Raw genomic sequence first — 26,784 nt, 5'->3', positions numbered from 1 at the left:
GAGGTCCTATTTCTGTGGTCACCTTGCGTTTCCTTTTTCCTGTTTATAAGAAAAGCTGGTGAGGCTTTCCAGCAGATCCATGTTCAAAGGCAGGAAGACAGTAACAGAGCCACCATGGTTTATTAACTTATTATTTATAAGTGCTGGAGATTCAACCCAGGTCCTTGTGTATGTCGAAAGTGCTGAAGTCTGCCCACCAGCTGATAGGTGTGGAGACAAGGTCTTACTATGTAGTCTAGGCGAGTCTTGCATTCTCTTTCCTCCTACTAAGGTCACGGCCATCCACCACTATGCCTGGCTACTGTTCCCCGGACAGGGAAGACTCAGCTCCTCCCTCCCATGGAATCTAGCCTGTGGTTACTTCAGTGTTCACGGTGTGGTAGTGGTGGTGTTTTGACTTCAGAAGCTGGGTCATTGAGGCCACTTGGCCTCCACGTGGCTCTCTCTGTATGTTCATTCTTTAGAAACTCCCTCTTGGAATGTTTCTTCTTAGAACCAGTGGCTAAACCATGAGAAGTCCAGGCCCTGTAGCAACAGTGCCAACTGAGCCTGGTGTTAGAGTCCTGTCAGCCTGGGCATCAGCATGGCAGTCTCCAGACTTATGCTGTCTAACTCAGGAATCACTGACCACATGTGGTTGTTTAAAGTTTAACCTAATTAAAATCCAGTTCCTCAGCCACCCAGGCCACAGTTCCTGGGCTTTGTAGCTCATGTGGCCAGCATGGTAGATGGCACACATCTATCCTCTTTCTATCTTTAGAGGCAGTTCCATTGTACAGATCTGTTCCATTTGACTCGCAGTCCAGTGTCTTCCCAGTAGAGAGGTTCTAGTCACTGTAGAGACAAGGCATGCATGCGCACATGCCCTTCTGAATTCCTGACCAGCAAGAGCCACAGGCACAGTACAATGGGTGCTTTCTACCATGACAGATGGGGTTTGGGAATAGCTTGTTATGTGCTAATAGTGACTGGAGCAAACCCCTTTGAAAAGAAATGCTTCCCCTAAATTCATCCCAGCTGACTTTTGTGTGACATTGGTAAACCAGTGTCTCAGTGCTCGTGCCCACCACAGTGAAGCCTGGGAGAGAACACACTTAGCTCCTGCATAGCCTCTTCAGTTCAGGAAGACTAGGAAGAGGGAGGGGGCGTGGGAATCCACTGAACTTGCACCAGAGTCGGCCACAATTGTTTGTATATAATTTTAGTAAGCCTGGCTACATAATAGCATATGCAAGCCATGCTTTAAAATGTATTTAAAGTACTCTAATAAGATTCGCTCTTGGAGAACTTTTAAATAAATGTTCTTTGTGTTCAGGATGTCTTCAGCACAATATCGCTCCTGGAATCTGCTCTATAATCTCTCGCCAAAATCAAAATCTTCATCTTTGGCTACTGGAGAGTCACTTCAAGATGAGGGGCTGGTTAGATGGTCAGTCTCCTCTTGACCTGAGTTGCCTCTGTGGGATTGTTTGTTCCAAAGATGAGTAGGCTTGCTCAGAGTTACCTGGTTATCTTTTAGTTACACTTAACCGAATCTGCTCTGGAGAAGGTATGGCCCTCTTCTACAAACTCCGGTAGAAGCTCCAGGAAACCACACTGGCATTTCCTCAGCCACAACAGCATTGCCATCCTTTGAGAAAGAATTAGGAAAGAACTAGTTTCGTTGGTAAGAAACTCAATGATTACTTTGTAAGTTGGATTTGTGGAGATAGGGTCTCCATATATAACCCAAGCTTTCAACTTGAGATCTTCATGCCTAGCCACCATCAGAACTGGGATTACGGGTAGGTATGTATCTGCCACCTCGCCTAGCAGAAAGTATGTATGGGGTTGTTTTGAGATAAAGTTTTGTGAAGCCCAGGCTGGCCTCTAACCCACTGTGTTGCTTAGAATTACCTCAAACTCCTGGTCCTCCTGCCTCTATTTCCCGAGTACTAGACTTACAGGCACAAACCACCATAGTGATTAGTAAATAATCCTAGTAAAGAATCTGTTTGCGGCAGAATCTCACCAAGACTGACTCAGAACCCAAAACTCTTCTGCCTCAGTTTCTGCTAGGATTAGAGCAAAATACAACCACACCCAACGTATTTTTTTTATTCATTTTAAAATGTATATCTATGGTTTGTGCTGTGCAACTATTTAAGAAGAAACGAGTAACAAATAACAACATACTTACATGTTGTCTTACTTTCTAACAAAGGTCAGCTCTCAAGTGCACTGGCCCTTAGAAAATACTCTGGGTAGGCTGGTGGTGGTTCTCTAGTAATCTTCTGTTTACAGGGAAGCATAAGATGGTTTCCTCTCAGAAATAAGGATGAGGGGTGTGTGTGTACAGTTCAAGACACTTTAAATTACAAGTGTTTTTATTTATTTATTTATTTATTTATTTATTTATTTATTTATTTATTTATTTGGTTTTTGAGACAGGGTTTCTCTGTGTAGCCCTGGCTGTCCTGGAACTCACTCTGTAGACCAGGCTGGCCTCGAACTCAGAAATCCGCCTGCCTCTGCCTCCCAAATGCTGGGATTAATTAAAGGTGTGTGCCACCCCCGCTCGGCTGTTATTTTTATTACGATGTGCCCCCTCAGGATTCCTTAAGGATGCAAGGCTGTGAGAGGAAGGACTGTACTTTCTAGGGAGAACTAGTTCTTTTCTTTCTTGACTTTGGGATAACAGGAATTGAATCTAGTAGGGTCTTTAGGCATGCTAGGCAAAGGGAAAGCAAATTCTTATGCCAGTCACAAGGTATGCAATTATCTTTCGTTTATTTATTTATTGTAGAGATAGGGGGCTGGAGTGCTGGCTCTGCCATTAAAGGCTAGGCTCACAGCCAAAGTACTGTAGAGATAGGGTCTTAGTATGTAGTCCAAGCTAGCTTCAAATTTGCCATCCTCCTGCCTCAGACTCTTAGGTGTGCTGGGGTTACAGGCTTGTACTACTGAGCTACAGCCCCCAATCTTTTTTATTTCTTGAGACATGGTCTCACTGTTGCCCAAACTGACCCTGAACTCATTTTGTCACCCAGACAAGCACTGAATGAACTTCGATCCCCCTGCCTCAGCCTTCTGAGTACATGTCATTACAGGCCTGAATCATCAGTTTCTGAGGAGATTTTTCTTGATTGCGACATCACCTGGAGCCCGAGTTCAATATTTTTATCTCTATAAATTTATATAAATTTAAATGATGATTTAGCAGTCTTCACTGCTGTAGAATTCTAAAGCAAGATGGTAATTAGCTGGGAGGTATCCTTTAAAGTGCAAGACTTGAATAAAATAGCATTATAGTTGGCCTTTGGGTTGAGACCCTCTCATATTCCCTACCCCCACCCTCAAGAGTTCTGGAATTAACCCATAATTTTGTCTGTTTTTATTTTATTTTTATTTTTTGAAACATGCACCCCAGGCTAGCCTGGAACTTGCCTGGTAGCCCAGACAGGCTGTTCTCAAGCTGAGTGCTAGGATTTACAGGTGTGTGTCACCATGCCCAGCTAACTCACACATTACTGACGTTTACTGTCCCTAGGAGGTAAGCACTTCAGTACTTTATATCTGGGACTGTAGATAGGAGAAATTCAGAAGGGGGGAAGTCAGAGAAAGGGACCTGTTCGTTTCCTCTAGAGAATTCTTGAAAAGTACACACAAGCTTAACAAAATTATGATCCATCTATTTTTAGTTAGACATTTTAATCTCAGCCAAGCCTAATATGCTCCCTAATTATAGTGATATATTTTCCAAATTACAAATCAAGACACATGGCCCAGCACATGTGTCTGTAATTCGGAGCGTTTGGTACAGTAACATTTGCCTAATGGTTATAAATTATGCTTCTAGGGCACATGAAAGATAAAGTGTTTCTCTTGGTAAGCCAGTCCCAAAATATCTTACCTAGATTCTTGCAATTTCTGTGCTCAACTAACTATAGAGTTTAAAATGCCTTATTTCTGTGACAAATTAACGTTCACACTAGAAAAGCAAAATCACACAACGGAGGAAAACAATGGAATAATTTATATTAAAATATTTTGCTGCCAGATGCTTCCATTTTAAACACCGTGCTCTCACAATCTAATCCCACTCTGCATCTAAAAAGCCGAAATACTAAAGAATAAAACCGAATTTAAAGCGTTTCTGAGTAAAACTTCTACGTTCTTAAGAAGGGGGGGGGCGCTACCCAAGTTTTAGGAACCTGTGCAATAAACAAGAAATGGGTCACCTGACCGGTCCCCACCCCACCCCTCAGCCCATTCCACAAACCCTCCCTTTCTCACACGTTGTGAGTCTTTAGAAATATCTTTTTCTCAAAGCTGTTCCTTCTAAAAGAGGAGGTGGAAACCCACGCAAGCAGGTCCGAGTGCAAAATAATAAGCTACGTCCAGACTTTTGCATCCATAAAACGCAAAGTCTCTTGGCGGGTCGCGCAGATAAGGGTTTGTGCCCTGGGTGGTACAGATGGTCTACGCAGACGGTGAGCTGCGGTTTAACCTCTAGACAGAGGCGTAGAAATGCCCGCCCGGCAGTGTTAAAGGGCAAGGCAGCACCGGGGCCGGTTTTTTTCCAGGAAGCATGCCCCGAATGCCCAGGACAGGGAAGGGGAAGGCCAGGCCCTGGGCGTTTCATTCACTGCTGCGCTTTCTCCCCCTCCTCTCCGTGGCTCCCCCTCGACTTTCTCTCGCCTTTACCCAGTCCGAGTTTGACGTCGGTCTCCTGGAGACCAGACAGCCAATCGCCTGGCCGCTGAGGTCCAGCGCGACCAATCAGGCATCGTTGCTACCTGTGAGTAATTATTTTTAGCCGTGAGGAACGCCCAGTTCCACTCCGACGTTAACTAGGATTTCTGGGCTGCAGGTTGAGGAAACGGCGCCTATCCGCGCCCCTGGAGTCCCCATTCCCTAGACACCCGTGCACAGTTCAGAAACTCTCGTAGGTTCCTCAGCAAGGCATCGTGTTTATTTTGTGGACCCGGGTGAAAGCTCTCAAAATGCACGCGTGGGCGCACACACAGTCACATAGGCAGTTTGGCAGCGTGGCGCTCTCTGGGACCTTTGCTATAAGACAATTTTTTTCTTACGCTCTCAAGCAACCCTCATGTCCGAGCTGCTGCCAGGTGACCCGGAGAGATCCGGCCGGGGGGCTGCAGAGGCAGTTAAACTGTCACCTGGGCGGGAGGTGCAGCGACGTGGCCTCCCTTCCCCGCCCCCAGGTTCTGCAGTTGTCACTCTCGGGGTGGCAGTTGGCCTAGGCCCTGAGAGGATTAATACTCAATGAATCGGGAGCACGAGTCCAGGTCACCCGGGTGGGCTGGAGACCCATAGGATAGCTCGCCCAAGATTGGGGTTTTCCCCCGGCCACAGTCGCACTCGGAAGCAGCCTTTTCCGTGTACTCCGCCCTCCCTCCCCACCCCCAGACTCGGCCAGCTCTCCCGGCCGGCCCCCGCCGCGTCGCCACCTGCTCCCCCACTCTCCCCTTCCCCCTTAGGCCCGGGCGCCCTGCCGCCCTACCCCTACCGCCCTCCACCAATCCGGTTCCAAGGCTTCCCTTGACCCGGCCCCCAGCCTCTCGGGACTGTCAGATCATTGGTCGTAGCGGCGTTCAGGAGGCGTGACCATCCATCAGCGGCCGTCTGGACGTGGGCAGGCGGGACTTGGCCAATGGCGTCGGGGGGCAGGGCAGGGGCGGAGTCGGCGCGGCCCGGGGGTGCCGGGTGGGGAGGGCGGGACTGTGACGCGAGCGGCGCGCACCCCCGCGGAGGCTGGGGGGCGGGGAGGAGGCTATAAAACGAGAGGCGGGGCGCGCGCCGCGGCAGAAGGAGCGAAGCTCTGGCCCGGCGCGCAGAGGGCGCTGTACGGGGACGCAGGGCCGGGCCGCCGGGCTGTGTAGAGAAGCGAGCGCGCTCGTGTAAGCCTGCGGTCCCCGCCACCCCTGAGCCAGAGCAGCGAGCTCCCGGGCCCGCCCGAGGCGTCCTTCGCGCGTCCGGCGGTGGCGACGTCTTGCACCCGGCCGCCTCGCCGCTCCCGACCCACCCGCGCCCCCGCCCGCCGCCCCTTCTCCCCCGCCCAGCCGCGGCTCGGCGGCGGCCGCAGCTCCGGAGCAGCCTGTAAGTACGGCGGGGCGGCGGCTAGGGGCTGGGGGAGTGGCTGCAGTGTCCTGCGAGCCCGGGTGCGGAGGGGCAGCCTCGGGGACCCAAGGGAATGGAGTGACTCCGGGGGCCCTGTCCCGAGGCTGGGCGGCCAGCGGGCAGCCGGGAGGTGGGAGCACCCGGGGTGGGAGCAGCGGCGCCCAGGCAGGGGGAGGGGGCGCCGGGATACTGGGATCGGGCCCGGACCGGTGCTCCGGGATGCTGGCTAGGTCCCAGGAGCCTCGAGCGGGGAGCAGAGGGGGGGACGGCAGGGTCAGGTTACGGCGGGGGAGGGGAAGGCAGGGCGGCCCGCGCCGCGACCTGCCGGTGCCCCGGGCCGCGTCCCTGGGGCGGCTAGAGAGCCTGCTCTCCTTTTCCCCGGGCCGAGCTCCTCCCGGAGCAAAGCTAGTAGTCTTCCTCCTCTTTCTCCTCCTCCTCCTCCTCCTCCTCCACCTCCGGCTGTTGCTGTTGCTGCTGCTGTAGCGCTCCGGCTCCCGGCGCTGTGAGCAGAAATCTAATGAGACCCAACTGGCTGTTTATGTAATTCTTCACAGTCCTGTGTTAAGGCGTTGCTTTAAAAACCACCTTCCACCCAGCCTGTCTGGGCTCGGCTGCACCTTTAAGCAATCCAGCTGAATCTGCTTTCTCTGCCGGCTCTTGGGTTTCGGCTTGGAAAGTGTAGTTTGGGGGCTACACGAAAGATTCTTTGCCCTTTGTCACCAAGAATATGGAAAATGAAACAGATGGATTAACTAACACCAGTTTGATTATTTTCAATGCCCTTTTTCATCAACCTCGTTGTACAAACAGCTCTCCCTTGGAGATACCTCTGTTTGCCCTTGATCTTTTCTTATCCCCACCCAGTGCTGATCCAGCAAACGTTTAAAGGTCGACCTTATCGCTCCAACCTCTCCAGGGACTGTCCGTTTATCCAAAGAGAGAAGGAGATGGTTTTTAAAAATTAGAATAAAACTGAGAAACCCTGCCCTTTAAACAGAGTAATCAATAAGAGTTTTAAGCTGCTTGGTTTTTTTTTATGCTTGCAGCTGAGAGGAATTTCAGAATGTAGGGGGAGGCAGTACACAATAAAATAGAAAAAGGCTCCCAGAAGAATAAGTTGTGTGAGAGCCCTTGGCATGGTTAAAACTAAAGGGGATAATTTGGTTTCATTTACCAAGGTAACAGTTCATTTAGTACCTTTAATTTTAGTACTTTAGTATTTTGAAATTTTAAAATAATTTTGTAACGTACATTTCCAAATATTTGACATAAAGCAGATTTAAACGTGATGATTCCAAAAGGAACTAAGGATTCACTCCTAAAATGGTGACTAGCAAGGAAACTAATGACCAACTTGTAAAAGTGGAGCGGGTGGGTGGGTGGATGAGTGTGCAGTACACAGTTAGTAAACACTGTGCCAAGAAGAGAAAGAAAGGATACATATTCTGGAGGTTCCTTACATCCTGCTCCGAAACGGTATGTAGTAGCTTAGAATGCTGTTTTAAGTGTAAATCTCTCTTGAACTTTAGCAAGAGTTGTTTTTTTTGTTTGTTTGTTTGTTTGTTTGTTTGTTTTTTTAATGGTCTCTTCCTTTATTTTGTAGCGGTATTTTCCAGTCTTTCTAGCCAGTAGACATTTTCAAAAATAAAGTTGCTTCAGGTGAAAAGCTTTGGAGCTGTTCCATTGATCTTACTTGGATGTGTTTGCTTATGTTTTGTTTTCTTAAAGGAACAAGACCACGGAAGGTTGAAGGATAATCTAATACCAGCACTTTGAATGAGAATTTGTTTCTCTGTCACAAACTGATTTTTTTTTAAATTTTATTTTTCTGGTGGAGGAGTTGAAACAAAGCTAACTTTTGTGGCATCGCAGCTATGCAGCTGGAAATCCAAGTAGCACTAAATTTTATCATTTCCTACTTGTACAATAAGCTTCCCAGGAGACGTGTCAACATTTTTGGTGAAGAGCTTGAAAGACTTCTTAAGAAGAAATATGAAGGGCACTGGTATCCTGAAAAGCCATACCGAGGCTCAGGGTTTAGATGTATACACGTAGGGGAGAAAGTGGACCCAGTGATTGAGCAAGCATCCAAAGAGAGCGGTTTGGACATTGACGACGTTCGCGGCAACCTGCCTCAGGATCTGAGCGTTTGGATCGACCCGTTTGAGGTTTCCTACCAAATTGGTGAAAAGGGACCAGTGAAGGTGCTGTACGTGGATGACAGTAATGAAAACGGATGCGAGCTGGATAAGGAGATCAAAAACAGCTTTAACCCGGAGGCCCAGGTTTTCATGCCTATAAGTGACCCAGCCTCCTCTGTGTCCAGCTCTCCCTCGCCGCCCTTCGGCCACTCTGCTGCTGTCAGCCCCACCTTCATGCCCCGGTCCACTCAGCCTTTAACCTTTACCACTGCCACTTTTGCTGCCACCAAGTTTGGCTCCACCAAAATGAAGAACAGTGGCCGTAGCAGCAAGGTAGCACGCACGTCTCCCATCAACCTGGGCCTGAATGTGAATGTGAACGACCTCCTGAAGCAGAAAGCCATCTCTTCCTCAATGCACTCTCTGTATGGGCTGGGCCTGGGCAGCCAGCAGCCGCCTCCACCGCCACAACAGCAGCAGCAGCAGCAGCAGCAGCCGCCGTCCCAGCCACCGCCTCCACCTCCACCTCCACAGCAGCAGCAGCAGCAGCAGCAGCAGCAGCAGCAGCAGCAGCAGCAGCAGCAAACCTCTGCTCTCTCTCCCAATGCCAAGGAGTTTATTTTTCCTAACATGCAGGGTCAAGGTAGTAGTACCAATGGAATGTTCCCGGGTGACAGCCCCCTTAACCTCAGCCCCCTCCAGTACAGTAATGCCTTTGATGTGTTTGCGGCCTATGGCGGCCTCAACGAGAAGTCTTTCGTAGACGGCTTGAATTTTAGCTTAAATAACATGCAGTATTCTAACCAGCAATTCCAGCCTGTTATGGCTAACTAAAAAAAAACAAAAAAAACAAAAAACAAAAAGAGAGAACATGTATCGTACAAGTTAAAGTGCATCGGCCCAAGGGGGAAAATTTTTTTTTTTTTTTTTTTTTTTTGCCTCCTTGAGATTTTTTTTTAAGCTTATAGTAAGGATACATTCAAGCTTGGTTACAAAATAAAACATGCATCATTTTTCATTTGCCAACCAAGCACAAAGTTATTTTATACTGACTGTATATTTTAAAGTATACTTTCAGATATGGCCTCTTACATACAGTATTTAAGATATAGCAAGGACATGGCTGATTTTTTTTTTTTTTTATAAAAAATTGGCACTAATAAGTGGGTTTATTGGTCTTTTCTAATTGTATAATTTAATTTAGTACAAAGTTTGTAAAATATCAGAGGATATATATATATTGTTTCTACGACACGGTATTGCATTTCTATCTTTTTACTACAGTGATCTGTGACAGCAGCTTCATGTTGTATTTTTTTTACTGAAATTGTAAAATATCCATCTTAAAGACATCAACTATTCTGAAAATTGTGTACAGGATATTCCTTTAGTGGTGGAATTAAAATGTACGAATATTTGCTTTTTCAAAAAAAATGTATTTTCTGTTAAAGGTTTAAAGATTTTTGCTATATATTATGGAAGAAAATGTAATCGTAAATATTAATTTTGTACCTATATTGTGCAATACTTGAAAAAAACGGTAAAGTATTTTGAGTCAGTGTCTTACATGTTAAGAGGGACTGAAATAGTTTATATTAAGTTTGTATTAAAATTCTTTAAAATTAAAAATGCCTATCCTGTGGTCTTTGTTTTAAGTCTTTGCTAAAAGTCTATGCTCATGAAGAAGAAGAAAGATGCAACTTACTGAGTCACAAAGGAATAATGGAAGGCAGGGCTCTGCTCTTTGTCAGAGCTGGGGTGGTGCTTGGTAGAGTGTTTGTCTCAAAAGCAGAAAGCCATGGGTTTGATCCCCAGCATCCTATAAATATAAGTGGTTCATGGATGCCTCTACGCCCAGCATCCATCTAGGAGAGAGCTAGGTGATAGGAGGAAGTCATGTAATCTGTCAGCATCTGTTTGAAATGTGAGAAGGAACTCAGAGATGCTAAAAAACCCTTCACCTTTTAAGTTCAGCCATTGTCTGTAGCTAGAATTTAGGATTAAACCCAACCATAGTTGGGAAAGTTGCTAAAATATTAGTTTCTTTTCCCAGTAAAACATTTACATACTATTATTTTTTGGGGGGATGGTATCCAGCCTAGTTAGGGGCTTTAATAGATTAGTTACTGATAATGCCTGAAATTGTAAAGAGGGTTTTTAAAAATACTTAATTATAATTGGCTTTCTTCTTCTTCTTCTTTTTTTTTTTTTTTTCTTTTTTGCCTGATGAGTTAAAACACCATTAAAATGGCAGGTGTGGTGACAAATGCCTTTAATCCCAGCACTTGAGGCAGACTTAGTTAGTTCCAGGCCAGCTGGAGCTACATAAATAAGACCCTGTCTTTTAAAGCAAAACAAAACCTTTAAGACAAGTCATTTTCCTGTTTAAATGTTTGCTGCTATGTGATAGAATATTGGTGAGAAAATTGTCTTGAACTGAAATGAACGGCCTCGCTTTTATAGTGAGACACCAGCACTGTCTGGGTTACAAGTGAAATGAGAGTTTTAGACACAAGTCTACAAAAGCCTTTTGTCACCCAAGCTGTCTAGAGCAATAAAAGTTTTAAGGCAACAGGCACTGAAATAACAGAAGGAAGCTGCCCCCTTGTACTCCATGGTGAGGCCTTTGTCCCTTAGACAGAATGAGGTTCTGAAGTGTTGGAGTATAAAGTGAAGCCTCACACTGCCCAGGTCACCCATTCTGAGCTGTTGGGAATCACAGTTTGGATAGCAACAGTAATTAAAACACCAGGTGACAGAAATCCATAAAGTTTTCATAGCTTCAACTTGGAACAAAAAGCTAGCGTTAACACATTTTTCAAAACATCAGGATAAGGCAGCTTAACAACAAAGACAAAAGAATTTGTAAAGACTACATGAATTGTTCAGCTCTTAGAGAAAGGTCATCTTGGTACATTTATGTTGATTTGAAACAGATTGATTTTTTTATCTTGATTGTTTTCAGAAAAAAAAACTTGATTTGGTTTTTATTTTATTTTAAGAGAATGAACAAAGGCCCTGTTTCTGCATGCTTTAATTTTTTCCTCACTAGGAATGGAAATTCTCTTAAAGGAACTTGTGTCTAGCACATTTAGAAAAGCTCACGTCTTAATCCTGGATCCGTTTTCTCCCCGCTGTCATCTGCTTGGGGTCTTCTGTGGGAAGACTGTCTGGCTTCCAGTTTGAGAAGTTATTTTCCTAAGTCTAGTCCATCTTTTCAGCTCCAGTAACTATAGCTCTTGTAACAGCCTCTGCATGCCCAGCCCTAATGTAGGACAAGCTTTTCAGGTTGCATTCTGCCTGGGAGGGGAAATGGTAGCTTCAGAGTTGAGTGCACCCCACTACCAGTGCCTAACATCCGGGGGAAAAATTTTTTTTTTTGAAGCAAGATCTTAAATAGCTCAGACTGGCCTCCACTTCATTTATAGCTCATGATCACCTTGAACCCCCTGACCCTCCTGCCTCTGCCTCCCAAGTGCTGGGGTTATGGGTAACTACCACCACACAAGGCACAGACCTTCTGCAGTCAAGACACATCTGATGTGGCCAGCAACGTTCCTTTCTTGGGATAAGTTAACTTGCCTTTGGAGGGGAAAGTTAAGGTTACCCTGGAGTTGAAGATGTTTTTTAAATGTTGGTGCATTTCATTCACAGAGATGCTCAGATACCTCCATCTTAAAAAATATATATATATTTTTATATATGAATACACAGCCACTATCTTCAGACACACCAGAAGACGGTATTGGATCCCATTATAGATGGTTATGAGCCACCATGTGGTTGCTGGAAATTGAACTCAGGACCTCTGGAAGGACAGTCAGTGCTCTTAACCTCTGAGCCATCTCTCCAGCCCAAGTACCTCCATCTTAACTGAGAGATTTTAATGGAACCTTCAGGACTTGGGTTATTTGGTAATGAATGCCTTTTATCCCAGCACTCAGGAGGCAGAAGCAGAGTGATCTCTGAGTCTGAGGCCAGAGAGTTCCAGGACAGCCATGTCTACTCAGGGAAACCCTGTCTAAATAAATAAATAAATAAATAAATAAATAAATAAATAAAGTCACATACAGTTACTATAACATAGAAAATGAAATATATTTTTTGGTCATACTTAGAATGATGAAGTTAAAATGCTTGTTGGAGACTTCCTTTATACTTGCTCCCTATACAAACAAACTATCATGGTCATGAAATATAAATTATACAGTTGTCACTTGGTATCCCTGAGGGATTGGCTTCAGGACCTCAGCAGATACCAAAATCTGGGGATGCCCAAAGCCCTAATATAGGTTGTGTGATATTTGCATATGCCCCATGCACACCGTCCCATATACTTTAAATAATCTCTAGATTGTTTATAATATCTAATACAATGCAAATGCTATATAGATATCTGTTATGCTATATTGTTTAGGGAAAATGACAAAAATATACATATTGAATAAAGACAAAGGTTTTCAAGTATTTTCTGCTTGTAGGTGGTAAATTCATGGGTGCAAAAGCCACAGATAAAGAAGTCTTTCAGCCAGGCAGTGGTGGCTCACGCCTTTAATCCCAGCACTTTGGAGGCAGAGGCAGGCAGATTTCTGAGTTCGAGGCCAGCCTGGTCTACAGAGTGAGTTCCGGGACAGCCAGGGCTACACAGAGAAACCTTGTCTCAAAAAAAAAAAAAAAGTCTTTCTACCCTTGGCTGACTGGAATATGTGCCTTTGACAGAAGCTGGGAACAGTATAGGAACAGATGAGGGAAACATCCTCCTTAGAAGGCTGCATGAAATTGTCACTCCTGAGTAAGAGCCAGGACATTGCTCAGTGTGCTGGGAGGTCACCTGAGATCAGATTTCTTTAGTTTCTGTAGTTTATACTTGGAAAGTCTTTTCCTCTTTTGGAAAGATCTAGAATCAATATCGGGGCATGCAACTGGAAAAGACAAGCACTTGTGTTTGTTGAAGGCAGTTTAAAAAACCCTTTTAAATGATGCAGTTAAATACTTTTTTTTTTTTTTTTTTTTTTTTTGGTTTTTCGAGACAGGGTTTCTCTGTGTAGCCCTGGCTGTCCTGGAACTGACTCTGTAGACCAGGCTGGCCTTGAACTCAGAAATTCGCCTGTCTCTGCCTCCCAAGTGCTGGGATTAAAGGCATGCGCCGCCACTGCCCGGCGCAGTTAAATACTTTGATAGTACTTTCTGTGTGCCAAGCATGGTTCTAACTCAGTTTAGGAACCATGTGGGGTGGGGGTGGGGGTGAAGAAGAGACTGAAGCACAGAAAGCTTAGCCCAGGATTGCGTGGCTAGTCAGTGACACACCTGGGACTCAGACTCAGGTGGTCGTGGCAGGGTTCATGCCTTTAAATACTAAGCTGTATTCCCTCAGATTCATTGATACTGTGATTTGAAGTCAAGAGAATAACCTGACTTCAAATAACAGTACCAGATACATGACTTGTAGTTCTTACAAAAGTGTTAAAACGAAGAATCTAGCAGAAGGCATTTAACTGTGTGTGTCCACATCAGGGTTTTTTTTGTTTGTTTGTTTGTTTGTTTTTTTTTTTAATTAAGGCTATTAACTGAGAAACAATTTAATTGGGCATGGTGGCACATGCCTGTAATATCAGCATTTGGGAGGCATAGGCAGGGGAATCCGGAGTTAACAGAGTCCCATGAGCCCTTGGGTTCAGCTCCAAGGATCTAAGAACCTCCCAATGCACTCCACCTCCTAAAGACACACAGAACCTCCCATATGGGCTGCACTGAAGACCAACGCTTTTAACAGATGGACTTTGGAGAGATACTGTATTCAGATGGTAGCACCATACTTAGAGGTCCAGATGATGCTTTGTGAAAGATACAAAGTATTTTAAAACTGCAGAGCATAAACTCTCAACTTCTGCTCCATCTCTCCCGCCCCTCTTCTCTCAATTTAGAAGCATTGTATGATTTCCCTGTGCTTAAAGCCTAGATTTACTGTGATGCTACTTCTAAAACACACTGGCCTCTGAGGCTATTTTCTTTTCTTTCATTTTTTTGGGGGGGATGGAGTTTCTCTGTGTAATAGTCCTGGTTGTGCTGGACTTGCTTTGTAGACCAGACTGGCCTCGAACTCACAGAACTCTGCCTGCCTCCACCTCCTGATGATGGTATTACAGGTGTGTGCCACTATGCCCAGTTCTCAGTGGCTGATTTCATTCCTTGTTGGGGTCCACACTAGCCCCATGTTGGGGCGGCCAAAATAATGTTGGGGTCCACACTAGCCCCACATTGGGGCGGCCAAAAAACGTCGCAGCCCAGGCAAAATGTTGAGGCCCGGGCCGACCCACGTTTGGGCGGCCACTGTATCCCAGCCCAAGCTGCCGCTCCGGTCCGCGGGTCGGGGTTCAGCAAGAGCGAGGGTGAGGGCAGAGTCGAAGAATGGAGACCAGACAGGGTGTGATTCAATCCCGTTTATTCTTCAGTCTCTCTTCCTCTAAGTGTCTCCTTCTCTGTCTCCTCTGTCTGCTGTGTCTGATTCTGCCTGGAGCCAAGTGTCTTCTACCTAATGTCTGATGTGTCTGATTCTCTGATCTCAGTCTGATTCTGATCTGTTCTGTCTCTGCCTTTTATATGTCTCACTTCTAAGCCACGCCTCTAAGTTACACCTTTAATCATGCCCTTAGGTCTTGTCTCTAACTCTGATCTCTATACTTCTAAGTCATACTCTTAAATCACAGACCTTTAATCTCACACACCTTTAATCTCACGCACCTTTAATCTCAAGGTATCTAAACCAAGATTATCGGAGTGTGCTCAACTGTTGTAGGCTATTGTAATCCAAGTCTCATGTCAGGGTATATGGCTCAAGATGTCTGCAAAGCTGATAGCCGCTTTCTGCTAAAAGTCGGCCCCCAACAATCCCTTACCTGTGCTTATTGATAAATACTCTGAGGAGTGGCAAAATAACTTTCCAAAGTAATCTTCAATAATACGTACTAGCACCTGTCATTCATTGGTTTATAAATTACCATTACTATTAATTATTATCATTACAGAGCTTCCTTTAGCAAACCTTTGTAAGACATGACTGTGTGTGTGTGTGTAAGATGGTGTGTGTGTGTGTGATGGTGCATGTGTAATGGTGTGCATGTGTGATGGTGTGTGTCTGTGTCTGATGATGTCTGTGGTGGTATGTGTGTGTGTGTGTGGAGGTCAGAGGACAGCTTTGTGGAGTCAGATGCCTCCTCCTACCTTTATGTAGGCTCCGGGGATCAAACTCAGGTCATCATTTTACCCTTTGAGCCATCTCACCAACCTAGATTTGGGTTCTGTCTATGTAGCCCCAGGCTAAACTCAAACTCCCGTTCCTCTTGCTTCAGCCTCTTGGGTGCTGGGGATTGCAGAAGACTTTATATTTTAGAAGGAACTGTAAGATGATCTCACAGTTGAGCAACCATTCAAAAGAAACATTCAATTCAGGAGGCAGTTTGGGTCTAAAGACTACTTGAAGTCTAATTACTTAATCCCCTTGAGTCACTTAGCATACATGGCTGTGCGAAAGGGGGCACAGTGACTGGAGCATGATTGGGGAATGTGAGAACTCATCACTTTACCAATAGAAGAGCTGAGGGCACTGGTGCACACCTGCAGCCTAAGCACTTTGGAAAGGTGGCACAGGAAGCTCATCCTTGGCTGCACAGCAAGGTTAAGACTGATCTATATTACATGACATCATAGCTTTAAAGAAAACAAAAGTCAGAAAATCGATTGTAGATGGCATGCACTTGCAATCTACAGTGCTCCGGCACTTAGGCCACTGGAGCTGAAGGATCTTGGTGTCAGGGCTACAGTTGAGTAGCCCAAGATACCAAGAGACTAGACAGGCAGACTGCAGTTGGTGAACTATAGACCATATGTACTTAAAGGTTCTCCTATTTTTAGAAGCCACGAAGTCCATAACTTTAGTCATGTTTGCTTCCCCGTGGAATCAGAGAACCAAATTAAAACCTGCCTTGTTAGCTAGTTGCTTGGCAGTTGGTTTGGTTTTTGGGGTTTCTGAGACAGGGTGTCACTTCACTGCTCTGGCTGACCTGGAACTCATGGTAGAATAGGTTGACTTTGAACTTGTGGTGATTTTTCTGCCTCCACCTACATCCCAAATGCTGGGATTATGAGCATGAGGTCACCATGCTTGGCTCTCTTCTTAACATCAGCACCTTGTATAGTCAGTTACTGGCAAAGAATCAAAAGCCTCTCAACACCCAAAGTGCTATTCTATTCACATCTTAATAAGCATTGTGGGAGTCTGTGTTTTCAGTTTGGAAACACAGAGGGGAACCCATGTTTAGCACTCCTTGGTTGATAAGCTGATTTAAACTCAGGACTCTGGGTGATGTGCCTTCTAAAATGGTTGCTAAATCAAAGTGTCCATGCTGCCATGAAAAGAAAATGATGGTAGTTGTCCCTGTTTAAACCATGCTGGGCAGAGATAGGAGTGGTTAGAAACAGCTCTAGTGATGGGCACACCAGATGGATAACAGTTCTCGCTGTATCGTAGTGCAGGTAGGAAAGGCAGGAGGTTTGCTTTCCAGAAGGGAAAAAACATTGAGAACTTGGAAGGAAAGACACATTCCTCCAGGCGTTATGAGGACTTACTTCACTGACAAAATATGACCAGTGTGCAGAACACAGAACAGGTGTACAATATTTTTAGACAAACCTTGGCACATACTGTGGGTCGCATCCCTTCTGCCCATATACTCCTCAAATGTTGCAAAAATAATTGTGGGAAAGCCACTTAGAAAGAACTATACATTACTTTTATATCTAAAAAGAAAAAAAGAAACAAAATAACAACAAAAAACTAACCACCACAATCTTAAAGTAAAATATAACCTTCCTTTTCAGCCGGAATGTTGCAGTAGTCTCTCCACACCAGGGCTCCAGATGTCCTGCTGTGGTTCTTGAGGGTCATTTTCTTCCTCAGCACTGTTGGGAGGGCCGAGAAAAGTGCTACCATAGCCTCTTCTGGAGTGTGAAGGATGGATTGTGTTATCCCTCTAAAACCAGATTCTGACTAAAACAATTTCCCGGGGCTGGAGACATAGCTTAATGGATAAGAGCTTGAGTTACATAAACAGAAGGACCTGGATTCAAATTCCAGAAGCCACATAAGCCTGACACATGGCCACATACACCGTATGTCACCAACACTGTAGGGTCAGAGTCAGGAGGATCGCTGGTGCTTGCTGGCCACCAGCCTAGCCTTAGGTTTAGTGAGAGACTCTGTCTCAAAGGACACCTGATGGGGCTGGAGAGATGGCTCAGTGGTTAGGAGCACTGGTTGCTCTTCCAGAGGTCCCGAGTTCAATTCCCAGCAACTACATGGTGGCTCACAACCATCTGTAATGGAATCCAATGCCCTCTTCTGGTGTGTCTGAAGACAGCTACAGTGTCCTCACATGCATAAAATAAATAAATCTTTAAAAACGAAAAAAAAAAAAAAAAAAAAAAAAAAAAAAAAGGACACCTGATATCCTTCTTGGGCTCAGCATACACAGGTGTGTATATATACACAAGTATATGTTCATCACACACACTACACACATCTATATATGCCATACATGTATGTACAGCAAATACAAATACATTAATTCACAATTCCTTTAGACCACACAGTGTCACAAGCATGGAGATGTACCAGTCTAGTCTGGTCCCTGTATTAATGAGAGAAAGGAATACTATCTTTATTGTACCAATAAAGACGTAAGAAATGGGATCACTGGGAGGGGCAGTGAGTGGTATGTAAAGTGAATAAGTAAAAAAATTAATTAATTAAAAACAAAAATAAATGGTATCATAGTGGGCATGATGACACGCCTTTGGTAGGTGGAAGCTGGAGGATCAGGCCTTCAAGAACAGCCTCAGCTGTGTCCCACACACATGCTTGCATGCGCACATGCGTGTGCCCAAAACCACACACGTGTGCTCATACCCACACATGCACATACCCACACACATGCATACACATACACACATACACACACACATACCCGCACACACATGCACATACACACACACACACACACACACACACACGGAATCATAAGCCCATACATATATTACCCATGTTAGCCCAGGGTCCAGATTCAGATTCCCGGTGGGTGACACAGGATCAGCATACTAGAACTAGCGTTTTTTTTTTTTTTTTACTTTTTTGCAGCAAACAAATGCCCTTCCAGATGGTTCTTTGCCAATCTCCTACCACTCATCCCTTCATTTCGAGTAACAATTTGCCTCATTGTGGAATGAGCATGCCTGTTCTTCCTCACCTCGATTTTCCACATATGACACACCATTTGTCTACATCTTCCCCAGGGCCTACATCTTCTCCTCCTTGCTTTGTCAGCTACCCACTGTTCTGGGGTTCTGTGTAGCCCCAGCGACTTTCTGCTAATTCCTTCCTCCTTCCAGGAAATGCCACAGGGATGCTGAGCCATTTCCCTATCACTTAAGATAGCTCCAGGGCCCCAGCCTTTCTAGAAAGTAAGGTGACACCAGGGGCTCCTTAACTGAAGACCAAGAACAACATAGTTTTCATCGGAGGAAACTCAGAAATACCATGTTTTTCTGAGTCTTCCACAAGATCGGAAGAAGAGAAGAAAGCATGTGTGAGTATGTGGTGGAAAGGGAGGTGGGAATAACTCGAAGAAATCTGTGGCTTTTTTGGTTTGTTTCTTGTTTTGTTTTTTTAGAAGATTTTTATTGTTTGATTTCATTTTGTTTTTTGAGGTCGGCTGGCCTCAAATTTGCTAGAAGGCCAAAGCTGGCCTTAAACTCTTGATCCAATCTTCCAGCCTCCACATCCTACGTGCTGAAGGCACTGGTGTGTGCTGCCGTGCGCAGACTTTAGGGTTTTATATAAAAGAGACAGAGCATCCTTCAGGCCAAGTGACGGGTGTGTATCCTGTTTCTGACCTCCAGGGAGAAACTGAAGCAAACTGAAGTCTGAGAGCAATGAAAGGTCGCCTGAGAAAAGTGTTGTCCACACTGCCCTGGGACCTGCCTGGAGATCCCTTATAATAGAGGCTTTTTGGAAGGTCTGAGACACACGTGTGGATGTCTCCCTTTCCTCTCCCCCAGTTTGAAGGACAGTAAGCAGGGACATGTCACGAAGTCTTTGAGGTTCCAGAGGAAACACTGTCTTGACCCTGCTCTAAGCCCTGTGTGTTTTAACTCATCTCAATCTCTATAGAACATGCCTGTGGACTTGTACCATTTCTCCCTCTCAGATGAAGAAATGGAGACAAAGAGCTTGTGACAGAGCCACAAGAGAGCTGGCTTTGAGATGTGGGATTCTATTTTGCAACCCTTTCTTACAGTGGTTGCCCTCAATAGGTCAACTCTATCTGTCTGTCTACCCATCTATCTATCCATCCATCCACCCCTTCACATACCCATCTACCTACCTACCTACCTACCTACCTACCTACCTACTTACCAGTTTTTCGAGACAGAGTTTTTCTATGTATCTGTGGCTGTCTTGGAACTCACTCTGTAGACCAGGCTGATCTCGAACTCACAAATCCACCTGCCTCTGCCTCCCAAGTGCTGGGATTAAAGTTGTGTGCCACCACACCCAGCTAATAGGTCAACTTTATAGTGAACTACCCTTTACAGGAGGACACCTCATGTCCTTCTCTGGTTTCTGTGGGAACACACAGATGTACACACACATAGCACACATGTGTGTATACCCATATACCCAAATACAATAAAAAAATAAAACCCATCCAAGCTGAAGTAGAGTGTGTGCCTAACTCACATATGGGGAGTCCAAGATCAAAGTGCCACATAAACTGGGCATGGTGCCACATGCTTATAACCCTAGCACTTGGGAGGTGAAGACAGTAGTCACAAAGCTGGAGTAGTATCTTCAGCTACATGGAGAGTTTGAAGGCCACATGAGTCCCTGTCTCAAAAAGCAAAAGAACTCCACAAAACAGAACAAAAACAAACAAAAAAATCCACCACTATCACTACAACAAAAACCACCAATGCCCACAAACAACAATAAAAACTTAGGTTGAAGGTCATATAAAATAGGCTTCCGATGAGTGGTGGTGGCACACGCCTTTAATCCCAGCACTTGGGAGGCAGAGGCAGGTGGATTTCTGAGTTCGAGGCCAGCCTGGTCTACAGAGTGAGTTCCAGGATAGCCAGCACTACACAGAGAAACCCTGTCTCAAAAAAAAAAAAAAAAAGGCTTCCCCAGATTTCCCTCTCTCGTACATGTCAGGCAACCCCAAACTGGTTTTCACATCAGCCTTTGCCAGGCATTGCTTACAAGCCAGGAGCTAGTCATGCTTGATGCTGTCACTCCCGGTCGCTGGCCAATCAGCTTGAGAAGCAGTAACAAGCTTTACATTTTGAAGTCTTTGGTCCTGGTCTTCACTAGGAAATGTATGTGGCTCCTGTAGGCTCAGAATTTCACTCTGGTTTCTAAATTCTTGCTTAGACAAGAAACCATGGGACAGTCAGTCAATGTATCCACTGGAGAAATGGATTCTGGGAGCCACCCGGCGGGTCAGGACCTGCTGGCGACACAATACACACAGAACATTTGCCTCCTTTCAGGAAACTGTCATCTAGCAGAAGTTAGTGCACAAAGCCCAGTCATTGTCCCAGGTCACACTGGAAGTGTGACACACACAGAGAGACCGTGCAGCTCTGAGAAGCTGTAAACCAGGAGGAGTAGTTAAGTCATACTGAAGGGGTCACCAAGTGTTCGCTGGGGAAGCTTGGGCCCCCTCCATTACCCATCTCCCACAGAGGGACGAGAGGAACAGAAAAGGACTTGGACACAGCTCCTTGTCACCTGGTGTGTGGGCAATAGGAAGAATGCATGCTGCTGACCTTGGGAGAGAGGAGGAGGGAGTCAAAACACAAAATTCTATAGCTCCTTGAAGACGCTGCCTTTGAACTTAGAAACTTTTAACCTCCTTCACACACACACACACACACACATAGACACACACACACACACACACACACACACACACACACACACACACACAGTGTTCCAAGCTTTGTATGGAATCCCTGTAAAAAGAAAGATGGTTTAGAACTTTCTTATTTAGCAAACCCGGAGATGGAAAGCAGAGGGCAGGTTTGGAGGTTCAAGGACAGAGCAGCAGTAACAAGGGCGGGATTGGGTTGTGTAAGAGCTGAGGCTCTGATTCCAGCCTTTCAAGATGGGTTTTCTGTTTCTGAGGAGCCTGGAAACCTCCTCAGGCAAGAGGCTCCCTCTAGGGGTCATCTCCCTTGATTCCTACCTTTTGTATGAGTTTTGTGACATCAGTGTTTGTACAAGGTTCCACCCTTCCAGAAGTCCACGTTAGTGGAAAGTGTGTCCATTGCACAAACTCAGAACCTCCCCCCACCCCCGCACCCTCAGCACCACGCCCTGCCCCCAGTGTAGGAAGCAAATCTTTATGAAGCTCAATTGTTTTGCCCTGTCCAGGTTGGTTGCTGGGTGCCTGAAGTAGTTTTCAGTTGGGGCACAAATCAAAGAATGAGACTTTGAGGGCGGAGGAGACAGATGAGTAGAGCGCTCGCCTTGCATGTGTGAGGCTCTCTGGCCTCGATTCCTGGCATCTCATCAATCCAGGCCTAGTAACACAGGTCTGTACATCCAGCATGGGTTAGGCAGGAGTTCAAGGTCATCCTCAGCTACGTGAGAATTTTGAAGTTAGCCAGGGTTATGTGAGTCACTGTAAAAAAGAACAAGAAAAAGAGGAGGAGGAGGAGAAGGAAAAATGAGAAGGAAGAGAAAAGAAGGAGAAGAAAAAAAAGGAAGAAGAGAAAGAATGAAAGAACAAATGAAAGGGAAAGAATGAGAGAGAGAGAGAGAGAGAGAGAGAGAGAGAGAGAGAGAGAGAGAATGAGGTTGGGGGCTGGACATGGCGGAGCCTGTCTATCATCTCTGGAAAAGCCTGATGATACATGGTGACACTGTGTCAAAAATAAGAAACACCAGGCAGTGGTGGCACATGCCTTTAATTCCAGCACTTGGGAGGCAGAGGCAGGTGGATTTCTGAGTTCAAGGCCAGCCTGGTCTACAGAGCGAGTTCCAGGACAGCCAGGATTACTCAGAGAAACCCTGTCTCGAAAAAAACAAAACAACAACAACAACAACAACAACAACAAAAACCCAAAGCCCCCACAGCTTTGGAGGCAGCATTTTATATAAATTTTTACAGAAATTAGCCCCGTGTAACTCTTCTCCCTTGGATAACTTCTACAGGCTTTCCCTAACATCTTCTGTGGTCTGCCGAAAATACCATCACAAGCTGGCCGTGCTCTCCCATGCACCTGAGACACTGTGGAGAACGTGGCTACTTTGACCACACGGAGCCTGCATTGGCATAGACAGGACAAGGGTCTGCTCCAGGTCTCAGGCCAAACTTACAGGAAGGGATGGGTGTCCGGGTCTTCCTAGTAACACTAAAGCTCTTGGCAGAGTGTTCTGTAAGAATGCAAGCAGCACCTGGCGGCAGCCGTGGTGGTGCACACCTTTAATCCCAGCACTTGGGAGGCAGAGGCAGGTGGATCTCTGAGTTCGAGGCCAGCCTGGACTACACAAGGAAACCCTGTCTCAAAAAACCAAAAATGCAAAATGCTTGAGGAAGCCTCCAGATTACATTACTGCTAGTGTTCTCGGACAAGCTGCGAGGGGGATGCGGGGGTTAGACTGGAGACTGCACCCCAAACTCATCCCTACTGTCAGTCAAGTCTATTTAGACCTACACTTACTCTCTAGAGGAGTATTGGAAATGTTACTTGTCAGGGTTGGTACAATGAGTGTATTCAATATATAAGTATCAGGCAATATAACTTAAACCCATACGGGAGGTCAAGCTAACCTTGGTTTCTCCTGAGAAACCTGGGGGGAACGGCTTATGATCAGAGAGGTAGCCAAGGCTAGATGGAGTCATCCATCTCTATTCCTGATCTATGGTGAAGGCTCTTATGCATGTGGCTAAATGCATAGGCTTCAGACTCATGTGGGCCTAGCCAGGCTTGGTCCCTGTTCTCTCAGGGACCTGGGCAGATCGTTCCACCTCCCTGAACATGCTTCATCATCTCTGAAATGAGGAGACGATTAGGTGGAGGTGACTAACACACACCTCACAGGGCTACAAACACTTAATGACGTAATGCACGTGGAGCACACATTAAGTGCTGTTCGAGCTCAGTCACGGAAACAAATCTGTCACCAAGGCATTTAATTGGTCAAAGGGATCCACCTCAGCAGAGGCCCAGGACAGAGCTGGGTCACCTTCTGTGTATCACTGGTGGTGGGTTCTGCTCATCCACCAACACCAGCTTCTCTTATTAGAACCATATTGTGTCCTGAAGAGAGGGAAAGATAGTTTTGAGTCTGTTCTTGATTATAGCAGGACTGTGAGCCTCATGCTACATTTACTCCATGGCTTCATGTGTACTGGGATAAAGAGAGAAGGTGTATGGTCCTTGAAAGGAGTCAGTGAGAGCTGGGCTCCCTGATCCTAGGCACTGGGGCTGGGAATGGAGGGTACAGAAATGGACTAAGGGGTCCCCCTAAAGGCCCAGGGCTTCCCGGCTTTGCTCGTCTTGCTGCTCCATCTCCGATTATCAGGGCATCAGCTGCCCAAGCCAGTGTTCATAGCCAGATAAGGGGTGGGGTTTTCTCTATTTCTTTTCTTTCCCCCACCCTTCCCCCTTCCCTTCTTTCCCCAGCCACCCTCCTCCTGGACCCTTCCCTGCCAACAAAGGAGATGGCATTTACTCTCCCTTTGTTCTCCAAGGTAACTGTGGGCAGGGAGCCATTCTCCTCTGTTCTCTGTTCTGGCCATCAGCAGAAGCATGCAAAAGCAATTATTCCCAACCAACTGGAGCAACCGGCCCCAGGACAGCCAGCTTTTGCAGGGCAGTTCGGCTCCTATTATTATGCTGTTTACAGACAAAGATGCTGAGGCAGAGGGGCCCACTTACCCAGAGCCACAAAGCTGAGGCCAGTCCATCTGTCCCAGGAACAAATGCTCCCTCCTAACCTTGACCTTTTCTTGCTAGTAGCCACTGTGGGCAGCAAGGGGGCTTGAAGACCCTAAAGCTCAAATATCTTGTTTGTTTGTTTGTTTATTCTTTTGCTAATTCATGACAAATGCTGAGAAGCCTCACGTGTGTTACTCCTTTTTTATGTTTTTTTTTTTTTTTTTAAACTAGATTCTAATTTATTTTGTAAGGGACACGCATATAGAAGTCAGAGGACAATTGTAAGGTGTCTTTTCTCCCTGTCTACCGTGTGGCTCCCAGGGATCAGGTTTGGTCGCAAGTGCCTTTACCCACTGAGCCATTTTGCTGGCCCCCTTTTCCTTTTTTATATTGAGACATGGTCTTGCTAAGCTGTCCCAGCAAGCTTTGAACTCACTCTATCCCAGGCAGGCTTTGAACTTGTAGTCCTGCCTGGACCTCACGAGTAGCTGTGATTCCAGGCCAGTATCTGCAAGCCTGGCTTGGTACCTCTTTAAAGTCAAGCAATACAATTACAAAAGCAACGACTGCAAATAAAGCAATTCTTAGACTTTAGTCAGGATGTCTCCACAAGAAACAAAATGACAGGGCAGCATGCGTGTCTCTGAAAGTATGCCCAGAACAGACCTGCTGTCAACCTGCTTGGGAGGTGGCAGCTGTCACAGGCATGGTGGCATTCCCTGGGAGGGCTGAGTCTCTAGTTCCTACCCATCAGCAGTCTCTCTCTGCTATAATTAGCTCACATTTTGGTAGACTCACTTTCACCTGACATGTGTGTATGTGTGGTGTGTGGTGTGTGTGTGTGTGTGTGTGTGTGTGTGTGTGTGTGTGTTCCCACATGTACAAGTATGTGTATATGTACTGACTTTTCTACCTCTTCAAGAACTCTGGGATACTGAATCTCATTTGCCTGAAGGTTTGTAAACCTTCTGGGAGAAAAGACGTGAGGCTGAAGTTAGGGCCTACTTACAGTGACTGGAAAGTCTATAGTATTGTTGGCTCTAAGATCATAGGACCACATACCAGCAGATGGCTAAAAATAGAAACCCCTACAGTCTTTGGCAAGACAAACGCATAGCATTAAGGAACACGAGAGATGCCCACACCCCCTACGTGAGTCCTCTGCCAGAGAAAATGATTCTGCTTTTTAGCTTAGGACAGGGCTGTGCTGGGTAGGTAGATCACCCTGGAGGATTTTGTCTGTGTCACACAATATGGTAGTGCCACTCCCATAGCACCTGAGATGCGCTCAACACGGCTGAAGAACTACATTCTAAACGGTGTTCCTTCTGAGTTCATTCATGTGTGCTCAGTACTCTGGGTACTGAAGAATGAGCTTTGGCAATCCTGCTATAAGGCTCAGTCCCCTCAGAGGCCAGCCAGGACCAGATGGAAATATTGGGTAAGCATAGTCAAGAGGGGAGCTACCACTGAGGGCCTCAGCATCTAAGCAAAGTGATTCAAATATGTGTACCACCCTGGAAAGGGCATAGCTAAAGTCAGACCAACCCTGGTTTAGTATTGGCTCTTCCATTCCTTAACCCTAGGACTTGGGGGGAAGTTGCCTTAAACATTTAGTGTCTCAAATTCAGCATATGTAAGGAAGGAGAAATGTAACCTGTGAGGCAGCTTCTGTAAGGCCCAGAAGACTTACTTTATTCACTCAGCTACTGAACAACTACTTACCAACATCCTGAGTGACCTGGCCTTGGGTTAGTGAATCCAAGAGGCATTTCATCTTTCCCTTCCGGTGACTCTAGATTAGGGTGGGGTCTGCAAACAGCAAAGTCATTAAATAATGCCAGCTTAAAGAAGACTGGACATTAGCTACCCATCTGCTGTGAGAAAAAAAAAAATATCTGACTAGAGCAACTTGAGTCCACCTCAGTCCACCTCAGTCCACCTCAGTCCACCTCAGTCCACCTCAGTCCACCTCAGGATTTGAAGGGACAGAGTTCAACATGGCTGGGATGGTGGCAGCCCCTGCAATGGCGGCAGCAGGGGTGTAAGGTGATGAGTTGCATTGTATCTGCGGTGAAGAAGCAGAAAGAAATGAATGCTAGTGTTCAGTTGGCTTTCTCCTCCTTATAAACTCTGTGTGTGTGTGTGTGTGTGTGTGTGTGTGTGTGTGTGTGTGTGTGTGTGTGAGATATGTGTGTGTGTGTGTGATATGTGTGTGTCATGTACATGTGAAAGCCAGACATCAACCTCAGATGTTAGTCTTCAGAAGGTAAATCTCTCACTGGCTTCGAGTCATCAAGTAGTCTAGACCGGAATGCCAGCAAGCCCCAAAGGTGCACCTGTGTCTAGCTCCTCCATGCTGGAATGATTTGTACTGGGGGTTGGGGGACAGTTCTGGGCATCGAACTGAGGTCCTCATATTGCAAGATAAACACTGTGCCAACTGAACCATCTCCCCAGGGCTTCTTTTTTCTCTTTTTCATATTAGTCTGGGATTCCAGTTCATGGAATGTTG

General features: G+C 45.9%; 2 protein-coding genes across 2 annotated transcripts in view; one reads left to right on the top strand and one right to left on the bottom strand.

Annotated features, from left to right (window-relative positions):
* The window catches only part of Luc7l3 (LUC7 like 3 pre-mRNA splicing factor), a 335,229-nt gene that overhangs the window by 219,323 nt on the left and 89,122 nt on the right, over positions 1 to 26,784 (bottom strand). The gene's annotated exons all lie outside the window — the stretch shown is intronic.
* On the top strand, positions 5,796 to 9,893 carry Tob1 (transducer of ERBB2, 1). The gene is made up of 2 exons (XM_034507495.2): positions 5,796 to 6,102; positions 7,852 to 9,893. Exon 2 carries the CDS (start codon positions 7,998 to 8,000, stop codon positions 9,096 to 9,098), a length of 1,101 nt encoding a protein of 366 aa, XP_034363386.1. The 5' UTR covers positions 5,796 to 6,102; positions 7,852 to 7,997; the 3' UTR covers positions 9,099 to 9,893.

Source organism: Arvicanthis niloticus, chromosome 6 (genome assembly GCF_011762505.2).
Source record: "Arvicanthis niloticus isolate mArvNil1 chromosome 6, mArvNil1.pat.X, whole genome shotgun sequence".
Classification (NCBI taxonomy): Eukaryota; Metazoa; Chordata; class Mammalia; order Rodentia; family Muridae; genus Arvicanthis; species Arvicanthis niloticus.
This window is presented reverse-complemented; position numbering and strand designations above follow the sequence as displayed.